We start from the raw sequence: 13,138 nt of genomic DNA on the forward strand, positions 1-13,138 counted from the left end.
GCAGAGAAAAGGGGGTTGGGACCCTTTTCCCAAATAGAATATGTAGTCTCAGGGTCATACGGGTACAAACAGTGCTCATCAGATGCAATGAGAGTCGACGACAACCCACAGAAAATGTCATTCTGGGTGACTTGAAGATGGGTTATGAAAAACGAACCAGAGGAAAGATGGAACAACCACACTGTGTAAAAGTCTATGCCGTTTCCACCATCACCACTTAAAGATGTCACTGCACATGCCCATTCTCTATTGCCTCAGGGGTGCTTGGATACAAGCAGGTTGTCCACTTACTCTAGTAGTTTTCACTTTATTCCCAGAGGAACAGCTCCATCCTTTCCGATCAGGAAGAACTTTACATTCCTCTCCCTCTAGACATGGCTGCATATGGCACCACCACTTCTGCTCTACTATGGAAGCTGTAAGAGAGAGAAGAAATGTTTTCATTTGGGATTAGTAACTCTCTGTATGCCTGTTTAAAGAGGAATAAAAGCCAAGGTTGTTTTTTTTTTTTTCCCACCACTGAAGACTGATGTTTTGTCCTTAATGAGATTATATCTAACCAATTTTTCTAAAACACCATATCTCTTCTAAGAGAGTTCCTCACTGAAAGAACTTGTCTTTATATTAAATTTCATTTTATTGAGGTAAAAGTATGCAATACACAATACAACTGAAATCACAAGGTTGACCCTTTTTTTTGAATGTGAAAATATAGGCTTCATGAGAACTGGTAGAGTGGGGGGGAAAAGCCATGTTAGTATGTCCATGTGTTGATTTATATAAACATACAAGAAAATGTAGTTTAGAATCATTTTAGAATCAATGTAATACTTTTCACAAATAAGATGAAGATCAAGAAGTGTACTGGAGCATTAGCAAAACTTTTTTTAAAAAAATTCTTAATTTACAAAAATTATACATGGTTGGCCTGTGTGCTTGGATTTCCTTCCCAGCTCCAATCTCTGACTCCAGTTTGCTGCTAACACTGTTTTTGGAAGGCAGCAGCAAAACCAAGTTATTGGGTTCCTGCCACTCAACAAGGAGACATGCATTGAGTTCCACACTACTGACTTAGAACCCTTGGGCTAAAGTTGGAAACCAGAATACGGAAGGTCTCTATGTCTAATTACCTCTCTTTCTCTCTGTCTCTCTGCCTCTAAAGCATGTATTTTTAAAAGTAGGCATTTTTACAATACCATGCAATGCTATTTTTCCCATGAGAAGTAACATCGTCATGTGGAATATGCCATGCTAATAAAGTACTTAACAAATTCCTATTTATGGTAGTAAATTTTAAATAAATTACTATAAAGGTTTGCATTTTATTACACTCAATTGAACCCTCAAAGAAAATAATCCATATGTTACTGCATTTTCACAAAAGTCAATATTTATATGAATTTTATGCACAGCTAAACATTAATTCAAATATATCATAATAATTTTTTTCATTGTTAAACACCATCCATGAGTTTAGACCCTTACTATTAACTTATGGGTTTTTATATTAACTTTTCTAATTAATTTACGTACATTCTTCCATTTCTGCAAGGAAATTAATATTTTATGATATCAAAATGAGAATAGACTAAATGAAACTTCACTATAATACCTTTTGTGCAGATCCATGTAAGATTTGAGATCTACTTCCAAAGGATTTTAGATTTCAAATGTCGCCCAACTAATGTCACTTCAACCCTGTGATGGATAGGGTCATTCCCCCAGAACTGACCTCAGCTGACAGCATTATATTGGAGTTCTGGTTCTCAACAGTTACCAGCCTCACTATCACAGCGACCTAGGGAAGAAGACATACCATCTACACAAGAAGGAGCAGCTCTTGTGGTGCCGGCCACCTGTCCCGGGAAGCAGGAACACTTAACAGTTTGTGACCGTTCTTCTATCTTGTTCTTATTACAGCATCTGTGGAGTGCCACCACCTCACAAGTTCCCGTTTTAACATGATGAGCTGTGCCAACAGAAACAAAAGATGAGACAACATTAGGAAAGTGCCAAATACATTGTTCCTCCTCTTTTTAATTAGCAGTACATTAAATATAGCTCTATAAGGAATCCACCATGCATGAAACTAGAAATACTATGATGCTTACTCTATAAATGCAGATTTGATTTTGTTTCTAAATGTGGTAGGGCCATTTCTGTCAGTAAATGCTTGGTGAAGCAAGAACAATTAGCAACTAGATTAGAATGAGTGACTAAAACAGTATCAAATAGAGAGGCAAGATGTGATGGCATCAAAACTATTTTTATATAACTTGTTCCATACTGTTTTCTTCAATGTGTTAATCAGAGAACAGCAAACCCCTGCACAAGGACCCTTCCATGGGGCTGATTCTCAAACCATTCTCAAAGCAGGTGAATGCTGCTACTGCCCTTTCTTTTCGGGCGAGTGTAAGGAGCAGACAGGAGATCTCTCAGGAAGCACAGGCAGGCAGCAAGAGTACATCAACAGGACTCTTTTATTTGTTTGTTTAAATCATTCCCATTTCACTGGAAGTTCTACTAGTCTCAGAGACCAAAGTCATTCCTTTAAATTTTGCCTGAGGGGACAGTTGCTACTGAATCACACCAGTTGCAGCTAAAGCTTGGTGAACTTTTCTTTGTCTGGTAGACACCTGGAAACCCAGCTCCTACACATGGTCAGCTTTTCACACTCACTTTGTTAACCTTACAGTAAGGCTGCTGAGCTTTTGGATGACTCAAACTTCATATCTCATTTACCACTCTGTGACAAAGTTACAGTTTGGGGGATTGGCATTGGTTGCATTGCATGCAAATCCTCAGCCTGCAGGGCTGGCATCCCATACGGGTGGTAGTTTGTGTCCTGGATGCTCCAGTTCCCATTCAGCTCACTGATTCTGGCCAGGGAAAGCAGCAGAGATGGCTCAAGTTTCCTTCCCCCACATGGGAGACCTGGAAGAAGTCCTGGCTGCTGGCCTTGGATCAGATTGGCTCAGCTCTGGCCAATGTATCCATTTGGACAATGAACCAGTGGATGGAAGCTTGCTCTCCATAAAATCTAATTTTAAAATATCTAAAAAATTCTTTTTTAAAAGTTATAATTTGTCTAAAATACTGTTTTTTCTGTCATTTGTTTTTTTCAAGTATTAATCCCATCATGAAATGATGTGTAAGTTTTATCTGTGAAAAATAAAAAAAAGCTTAAATTCAACCATTTACTGAAATATGCTTTTAGCAATTTGAAAAAAAGTTAAGATGGATATTGAAAATTTCAACTTATAAACAGGAGCTGGTGTGGTGGCACAGTATGCTAATCTTCCACATGTGGTACTGGAATTCCCATATGGGCACCAGTTCATGTCCTGGCTGCTCTAGCTTCACATCAAACTCCCAGCTTATAGCCTGGGAAAGCAGTGGAGGATGGTCCAGGTCCTTGGGACCCAGCATCCATGTGGGAGACCATAAGAAGCTCCTGGCTCTTGGTTTGGGCTCCACTTAACTCTGTTCAGTACACCCATTTGGGGAGTGGGCCAGTGAATGGAAGATCTCTCACTCTCTGTCACTCCTTGTTTCTCTGTAATATCTTCCTTTCAAATAAAAGCAAAATCCTTTTTAAAAGTTTAAAAATAGCTACAAATATACTGAGATCTTCAATAAATGAGATCAGTGCATGAGATAATGTTAACCTTCTCCTTGGAGATAAGACAGACCAACACACAACAACTCAGGTAAGACAGTTTCCTTAAATTTTTCTTAAAGAGATAAATTAACACAGATCATCTACTTCCTACCACTTGCATATAAGCCCAAGAAACTCAGGTGTGGCGTATGGCTTTGACATGTAATCCTCAGAAATTTCAAGACACTGATGTCATTTCCCACATAACAAATATTTTTTCCGCCTCTACAAATATAAATGGGAATATTCTCTGCATTTGATTCAAGCACAAATCTATCTCTATGAAAGCTAAAATATTAAAAGTCAGAACTGCATCCCTACCCTCATGTGCTGTACAAAATATTCTTAGCTAAGAATAAATCAGTTTGCTTTGCCCTACTAAATGCTTTAAGTTACAAGTTCAATACAAGTTAATGAACTGCTTTTTACTGCTTTCCACATCACTCTTCGTTTAGTCATATTTTGACTGAGTGGATCAGTCATGGTCCCGAGTACCAGGGTGAAACAATGAATCACAAAGAAACAGTCTATCTCTGCCCTCAACAAGATTTTACTCCTGGAGAGAAAACAAAAATAAATATCTGAAGTATTAAATGTGCCCATTTATAATTTTAATCTTCCGGAAGAAAAAAAAGTAGAGTAATATGATAGAAACACCTGTGCAGGACAGAAATGGATATATTTTCAGAATCAGGGGGAAGGTCTCCTTGAAAAGGAATGATGCTGCTGCATGAAGAGAAGGAAGCACCCACAATGAAGAGCCAAGAAAGGAGGATAGTCCAGACACAAGGGACAACAAATGGCAAGTCTTGAAACAGACAATGGTGTGGCACGTTCCCAGAGGCACAAGACGGCCAGTAGGTGAAGTGCACTGGAGCCACTGAGGGTTGAGGGAAATTTGCCAGAAAGGTGGGTAGTTCAGGGAGGGACTTCAAGGGAGACTAGATTTCATTCTCACTGCAAGGGAAAGTCTTTTAGTAGAAATTACATAGTCTCACTTAAGTACTGGTTCAGGCTGTTCTTCACATATTGGAAGGCAAGAGCGGAAACGAGTTAACAGGCAATTATAGGAGTCTAGGTGACACGGGATGGGTCTTAAGACTTAACAGCAGAGATGAGAAGTCACAGGGTAGGGGCACTTCAGCATAAAGTTGACTTGATCATGGGTTGGTCACGGGCTGTAAGACAAAGATCAATCAAGGATTACTCTCAAACGTGGCCTGAGAATTTAGCATTTGTTGTTGCTGACAGAGAAAGCCTGAGGAAGGAAGAGTTTGGTAGAAGAGGGTTATGCTTAAGGTTTGTGCTTCAGCCATGTTAAATATGAGAACCTTATAAGACACACAAGAAGAGGTATTTAACAGGTAGAGACATGTATGAAACAGTGAAGAGATCTTGGCTGTAGATATAAAATAAAGAAACCTAAGTACATGGTATAAAACGTCGCAGGCTTAACAAGGTTACCATGAAATGATTTCCAAGAGACATAGGAAGAAGTAGAAGAATTCAAGATCTAGGTCAGGAATGATGGGGCAGCACATGAAGTAAAAGGAAAATCATAAGATGTGAAAAATAGAAATAAAAGAATAAAACATTTCAAAGAGGGGATTGCTCAGCTGTGGCAACTGCTGCTGAATGGTCCAATTAAATAAACAAACATAAATGCCCACTGAAACAATAACACATTCCAAATAGCAAAAAGAACAGTTTTAACAAATATACCAAGAACATACATGGAGAAAGGACAGTCTCTTCAATAAATGGTGTTGGGGCAACTGGAAATCCACCTGCAGAAGAAGGAAATTAGACTTTTATCTGATGCCAAATACAAATAAAATGGATTAAATACTTAAACATAAGACCTGAAACTATAAAATTGCTATAAGAGAACATAGGGAACTCCACATTAGACTGGACAGCAGTTTTTGAGGTATTTTCCTAAAAAATATAGGAAATAAAAACAATAAAGGATACAATTAAAATACCACAGATCAAAAAGGCTTTTGGATCAGAAGAGAAAAAATTAACCAAATCAAAGCATAATCAATGAAATAGGAGAAAATAATTGCAAGCCATGACTCTGATAAGGGGTTACTATTCAAAACATATAAGTGTCCAGCATTGTAGTAACTTCTTAAGTCTATGTTTGCAATGCAGGCATCCCATAGTAGAGTGCCGACTTGAATCTCAGCTACTGTACCTCCATATCAGCTTCCTGCTAATGTTTCTGGGAAAGCAACAGATGATGGCTCAATTACCTAGGAGATTTGGCAAGAAGTACTGGCTTTTGACTTTAACCTGGCCCTTCTCTGTTGCTGCCATCGACAGCGAATCAACAGATAGAAGATATCTCTTTCTCCCTGTCTCTGACATTTTTCCTTTCAAATAAATAGATAGGTAAGTAAATAAATTTAAATAATAAAGTCTATAAGAAATTCAAATAACTCAATAGCAAAGGAATACATGACTTAAAAATCGGAAATGAATCTGAATAGATATTTCGCAAAATAATTTATATATGTATTTCCAACAAGTATCTGAAAAAATAAAATCACAAAAAATTATGGTAACTCAGGCCCGACATGGTAACCTAGTGCCTAAAGTCCTCTCCTTGCATGTGCTGGGATCCCATATGGGCACTTGTTCTAATTCCAGCGCCCTGCTTCCCATCTAACTCCCTGCTTGTGGCCTGGGAAACAGTCAAGGATAACCCAAAGACTTGGTACCCGGTGCCTGTGTGGGAGGCCCAGAAGAGGTTTCAGGCTCCTGGCTTCAGATTTGCACAACTCGGCCATTGTGACCACTTAAGGAGTAAATCAGTGTACAGAAGATCTTCCTCTCTGTCACTCCTTTTCTCTGTATATCTGATTTTCTAATAAAATAATATAAACTTTTAAAAAATTATGATAAGTCAAATTAAAACTACAATATTACTTCACTCCAGGCACAATAGTTGGTATCAAATCAATAAATGTAACACAAGTCAACAGAATAAAGGATTAAAAATCACATTATCATCTTAATAGACTAAGAGAAACCATTAAATAAATTCAACATTCATTTAAAATAAAGCCCACAAACCACTTAGGTTTAAAAGGAATTTACCTGAATATAATGGCTAAATATTACAAACCCACAGCCAATATCATATTGAATGAGGAAGAAAACATTTCTCTTAAGGTCTGAACCAGACAAAACCTCCCCCTTCACAGTTCTCATTTAGTACACTACCAAAGTTTTATCAGAAGCAATTAGATAAGACAAGGAAATAAAAAGGCATATTAACATGAAATGAAAAAGTTGAATTATACCTTTTGTTTTTTTGCAAATAACATGACTCTACACATACAGAAATCTAAAACCTCTAATAAGAGAAAGTGAACTGACAGAGTACATTCAGTAAAGTTGCAGGGTAGAAAATCAACACAAAAATCAGTAGCATGTCATACACCAATAACTGATCCCATTCACGATGGTTATAAAAATAATTAAGTAAAATATCTTGAAATAAATCTAAGCAAAGAATTTGAACAGAACACCAAAACATGGGAAGACCTCCCATGTTCATGAATTGGAAGAATTAGTATTCTAAAATGCTTTTATTACCTACAGCAGTTTACAGATCCAGTGTTGTCCCAGAAAAATATTACTGTCATTCTTCAAGAAATTACACAATGCTAAAATTCATAAGGCAGCACAATAAATTACAAACAGCCAAATAAATTTGAACCCCCACCAAAAAAGCTGGAAGCATCACAATGCCAGATTGCAAGATGTAATATATAAATATTGTCACAAAAACATGCATGGTGTGGGAATAGAAACAGGCATAGAGATCAATGGAAGAGAACAGAGATTCCAAAAATTATGCCATGCACGACTAATGGGTAACAAAGGCATGGAAAGCATGGAATGCAGAAAAGACTGTCTTCAGTTTATGATGCTGGGAAAAATAGATATCCACATGCAAAGATTGAAACTGGACAACCCTTTCCCCCTTCATACACACACACACACACACACACACACACACACACACACACACAGCCTATCATCCTACATGAAAGTCAACTCAAAATAGCTAAAAAAAAAAATCCTCCATGCAAGTGGGAAACTTCAAGGAAACAGTATAGACAATGATTTTTTGTTGTTCAGATTTGAAAAACTACACAACAAAACTGAAACTAGACTAACTGAAATTATTTCAAACTAAGAGCTTCTGCATAACATAGGTAACAAACATGGCAACCAACCAAATGAAGAAAAGAACAACAGAATAGAAGAAAATATGTGCTAAGCATACATCTAACAAAAGGTTAATATCAAGCTATGTATAAGTAAATATAAAAACTCAGTTGTAAAAAAAAATCTAGTTAAAAAACAAGAAACGATCTAAACAGCTCATAGAAGAAATAAAATGGAAAGCAAACATGGGTAAATGTTCAGTATCCCTAGACATAAGGGTAATGGAAAAAAACACAGGATATATATAAAATAACAAATGTGGCAAAGATGTAGGCGAAAAAGGAACACACACCATTGGCTGGAATGTAAATTAATGCTAATAAACGGAAAACAATACGGAGGTTCCGCCTAAAACTAAAATAGATACACCATATAATTCAGCTATTCTACTTATGGGTATATCTCCCAAGGAAATGAAGTCAGTACACCAAAAGCAACTTGCAGTTCTGTTCATTTCAGCATAATTTACAACAATAAAGATGTGGAATCAACCTAGCTATCCATCAATGGATGAATGGCTAGAAATATGGTGCATGTACAAAATGGTGGAGTAAGAGAATGAAATTTTGACATTTGTAGTAAAATTAATGCAGCTAGAGAAAATAATGTTATTTGAAATAAACCAGACAGAGAAAGACAAACACTGTATGTTATTCTTATATAAGGGAAACTTTTTGAAAAAACAAGTCAATATGATCTTAGAATATGGAGTGCGAGAGGCAGCAAAAGTGAAGGAAAGGAAGATACAGGGAAGTTGGATAATGGGTACCAAAATAGTTACATCAAATTAATAGGTTCCAGTGTTCCACAGCAAGCGGGGCAACTAAAGTTCACAATAATATATCATACACTATATGAACTGAAAGAGAGAAGCTGTAGGTTCCAAAAACAGAGAGAAGTTAAACAAGTAGAAGTACTAACTGGCTGGTTTAATCAGTTTACGTGTTGAAATATTGTCTGATATCTCATAGAATGTACAGGTATTATATGATAATCAAAAATTTTAATTTAATAAAGAATTACCATCATCTAAAAGATAAAAAGTGTTGGCAGAAAAGGAAAAATATTGTGAAGAAAATGAACCCATGTACCTTACTGGTAAAAATGGAAATTGACTCGTTTATTGAAGAAATAGTATGCTGTTTCTTCAAAAACTAAAAAACAGAACTACCAAACAATGCAGTATTTCTACTCCTAGGGTCTATCTATCGGGCATGAAATCAGCATGCCAAGAGACATTTGAATTACCACGTTCATTATAGCATTATTTACAATAGCTAAGATATAGAATTAACCTAAGTGTAATGAACAGATGGAAGGATAAAGAAATTATGGTGTGTACTCAAAACTCATGGGCTAATATTTAGTTTTCTTTGTACTTTTTTTTTTTTTTTTTGGGAAAAGCAGATTTGCAGGGAGAAGGGGAGATAGAAAGATCTTCCTACTGCTGGTTCACTCCCCAAATGGCTGCAACAGCTAGAACTGAGTCCATCAACGCCAGGAGCTTCTTCCAGGTCTCCCACGAGGATGTAGGGTCCTAAGGTTTTGAGCCATCCTCCACTGCTTTCCCATGCCTTAAGCGGGGGCAGGGGTTGGGAGCAGGTGGGGAGTTGCATAGTTGGGACACAAACCAGTGCCCACATGTGATCCCAGTGCTAGCAGAGAGAGAATAAGCTAATTAAGCCATTACACTGGGCCATTACACTGGGAAACTTCCTACAGGAGAATGCCTGGAATTGCATCTCCCTTTTACTTCCCATTCAGTTTGCTGGGAATGCGCACTCTGGGAGGCAGCAGCTGGAAGTCAAGTGCTTGGGTCCTTGACATCCATGAGAGAGTGAAGGGATATCTGCTGTTGAACAAGATGATTATACTTATTGGATGATTATACACATTGGATTCTCCATAATAGCTCAGCATACAAAGAATGCATGAGATAATTCATATGGGAAGGAGCTCAATTTAGCTATTTCAAAATTTGTACAGATTTAACAACTTTATGTTAATGTATGGTGGAAGACATACTTTCATAAAATAGAAATAAAACTAATACAGTGTAATGGTTTAAAGCAAATATTTCACAGAGGAGGCTGAATTAAAATCTAATCGAATAACCATCTGGCTTTATGCAAGTCACCTAATATTTTGGGGCAGGAGTTTAGTCTTTTAAATTTTGTTCTGTTTTGTTTTTTAAAAGATTTATTTAGCTTTTTAATATGACAGGCAGATTTACAGGAAAGAGAGACAGAAAGATCTTCCCATCTACTGGTTCACTTCCCAAATGGCCACAGTGGTGTGAGCTGAGCTGATCTGGAGCCAGGAGCCTCTTCAGGATCTCCCATGTAGGTTTAAGGGCTCTAGGGATTGTACCACACACTGTATTCTCCATAATAGCATAGCACTTTCCCAGGTCACAAACAGGAAGTTGGCTAAGAAAGAGAGCAGCCAGGACTAGAACCAGTGCCCACATGAGATACCAGCACTGCTGCAAGGTGGAGGATTAGACTTGTTGAGCCCCTGCACCACTTACAGAGAGATTGAGAGAAAGGTACAGGGTCCCAAGGACTTGGGCCACAATCGACTACATTCCTAGTCTGTAAGTAGGGAGCTGGATAGGAGAAGAAGCAGCCGGGACACGAATCAGCAACCATATGGGTCTTGGAGCTTGTATGTTAAGGGTTCAGCCATTGAGCCATTGCACCAGTCCCTAGTTTTTAAAATATCCATCATCATATGTTAGGTTCGAGGATTGAATGAATTGATGTGTAAAAAGCATTCAGAATACTGTCTCATAGCAGACACTCGTCTAAGTTAGCTTTTGTGATTACTTTTATCTCTGTCAAAATCGTGTGAGCACGTGTTTGAAGCAAAGTTAGTCAAGAATAGGAGGTAAGATTGTACAGACAATTATAAAAATTTCTTTCAAGTTGTTGATTGAGGGAAACAGAAATAGCTGAAAGGAAGCATGAGGTCAAGGGAAAATTTTAATGGATTCTAGAAAAGCATACTTGTTTGCTGGAATGCTCTAACAGAAGAGAAACTGACAATCCAGTGAAGAAAATGGGAAGTTAAGAAGGAGCTCTTCAACAGCAAGAAGAAATTTAGTTTCAGAACTCCCAGCAGGTGGGGACAAATTGACAAAATCAGTCTTAAGAACAAAGCTGGGACATGTAGATACAGAGACAGATTGGATTAGGCAGTAAGAAAACGAGGTCATTTCTCATGTGATTTCATCTACTTTTCTATGAAATATGAGAGACTTTTGAGAACGGAGAAAGGATAGAGTAGACAGAAAAAAAGGAAGTAATTTCAGTAGGACGGAGTAGAAAGGTCGTCTTGCAGGGAGTTGATTTATGCACCTGCTAAATTGCGGATGACACAATGAAAGAAAAGATGGGGTGATGATATAGAACAGAGAGAAAGATCACTCTGGGAAGACAAGCTATTTGAAATTCTTGGATTCCAGATAGTTCCTGAAGAAAAGAGAGGCTGATGATGACATAAAGTGCTGCAAGTCTTTGAATGGTAGCTAAGGAGAGATGGGGGAGCGATGGTCATGCAATAGTACTGGGAGGTACATCACTTCGCTGAGACAGGGACAAGGAGAGACTGACTGTGGCCAGGTTTCTGTTATCTCCCATTGCACCATGTCAGCCAGGAGTGCATGTAGAACTTCTCCTGACTTCTCTTTGGGAGGAGGAGGCACATTTTCAGCACTGAGACTCTCTGATCATCTTTATCCTCAGGTGATGTCATTATACATGAGAAATGAACAGAGAAGGGAAAACTCTGCATCAATTTTCCTCTTCCCTATGCAAAACACTTTTAATTTGCCCAACCACAAAATAAGAAGACAATTCAGATGAGGTATTCTTCAGTGCTGCTTCCTGACTCTTCTGGTTCTCCTTTGGATACCTGGTAGTATTGCATTTCTTCACCCCAATCATTTGAATATAAAATGGGATTTGTTTTCTCCAGTGAAACGAGAACAAACGTAAGTTACCCATTAGCAGAAGCAAAGGATACCAGCTTTAAGTAGAGTATTTGAAAAAAAAAAAGAAAAGAAAGGTTCTCAGAGAACTTAAAAATATGATGGTATGATGGTAGGGCTAGAGGTGTGGCATGGTGGGTAAAGCCACCACCAGTGGCACTGGCATCTCCTATGGGCACTAGGTTAAATCCTGGCTTCTACACTTCCCATATAGCTCTGTGATAATGTGCATGGAAGAGAGCAAAGCATAGCCCAGGTGCTTGGGCCACTGTACCTACATGGAAGACCCAGAGCAAGCTCCAGGCTCCTGCCTTTGGTCTGACCCAGCTCTGGTCATTGTGTCCATTTGGGGAATGAAACAGTGGATTTAAGAGCTCATTCTCTCTCCTTCTCTACCTTTCTCCTCTATGTAACTCTGCCTTTAAATACATACAGACATAATTACAATTACTATAGTAGCAGTTACCAGATGCTGAGGAGGGAACTGGGAGTGAGGACTGGTAAAGACTGATAAATAGGTACTAAACTACAGTTAGTTCAGAAGAATAAGTTCTGGGCTTCTATTACACAGTAGAAAGATTACAGATAACATTAATGTGCTGTATATTTACCTATTTAAAGAAAACCTAGGGGCAGGGACTGTGGTGTGGGGAGCCAAGCCACCTCTTAGGACACCTGCATCCTATGTCAGGTTACATGGGTTGGACTCCTGCCTTCACTTCCAAACCAGCTTTTGACTTATGTACACCCTGGGGAGGCAGCAGAAATTGCCTCAGGTTGTTAGATCTATGTCACCAACATAGAGTTCTTAGCTCCTCCTTTCAGCATGCTGCAGTCCAGGCTGTTGTGGGCATCTGGAAAGTGAATGAGCAGGTAGAAAACCTCTCATTTCTCTCCCTCTTTAATATATATATATATATATATATATTCGCATACATATATGTGAATATAAATATATAAATTAAATAAGCAAACCATAAAAAATAAGTTTTGGATGTCTTCAGCTAAAAAATGTTGCATGTTTGAGCAGATATATTTACCCTGATTGGAAATCACACAATGAAGACACATACTGAAAAATCAAATGGTACTCCATAAATATGTACAATTTTAATGTATCCTTTAAATAATTTTAAAGAAAATGTTAAAGTTTAACTTTTGAGAAACTAAGAGCTAGTGTGTGGGTATGTTTTTCCCCGTCATCCAAAGTAATTTGTCCTTGACAATGGAAACCCAAGAAA

General features: G+C 37.9%; 1 protein-coding gene across 7 annotated transcripts in view; it reads right to left on the bottom strand.

The window, feature by feature from the left end:
* Positions 1-13,138, bottom strand: part of TAFA2 (TAFA chemokine like family member 2) — a 395,137-nt gene that overhangs the window by 27,493 nt on the left and 354,506 nt on the right. For 4 of the 7 annotated variants that reach the window (XM_058673110.1, XM_058673111.1, XM_058673109.1 and 1 more), the window contains 3 exons: positions 5,395-5,448; positions 1,817-1,969; positions 292-416 (listed from right to left, as the gene is read on the bottom strand). In XM_058673110.1, the coding sequence (XP_058529093.1) occupies positions 292-416; positions 1,817-1,969; positions 5,395-5,448 (332 nt within the window). The remainder of the gene's footprint in view (positions 1-291; positions 417-1,816; positions 1,970-5,394; positions 5,449-13,138) is intronic. The other 3 variants (XM_004582983.2, XM_058673112.1, XM_058673114.1) reach the window with 1 other exon arrangement.

Source organism: Ochotona princeps, chromosome 15 (genome assembly GCF_030435755.1).
Source record: "Ochotona princeps isolate mOchPri1 chromosome 15, mOchPri1.hap1, whole genome shotgun sequence".
Classification (NCBI taxonomy): domain Eukaryota; kingdom Metazoa; phylum Chordata; class Mammalia; order Lagomorpha; family Ochotonidae; genus Ochotona; species Ochotona princeps.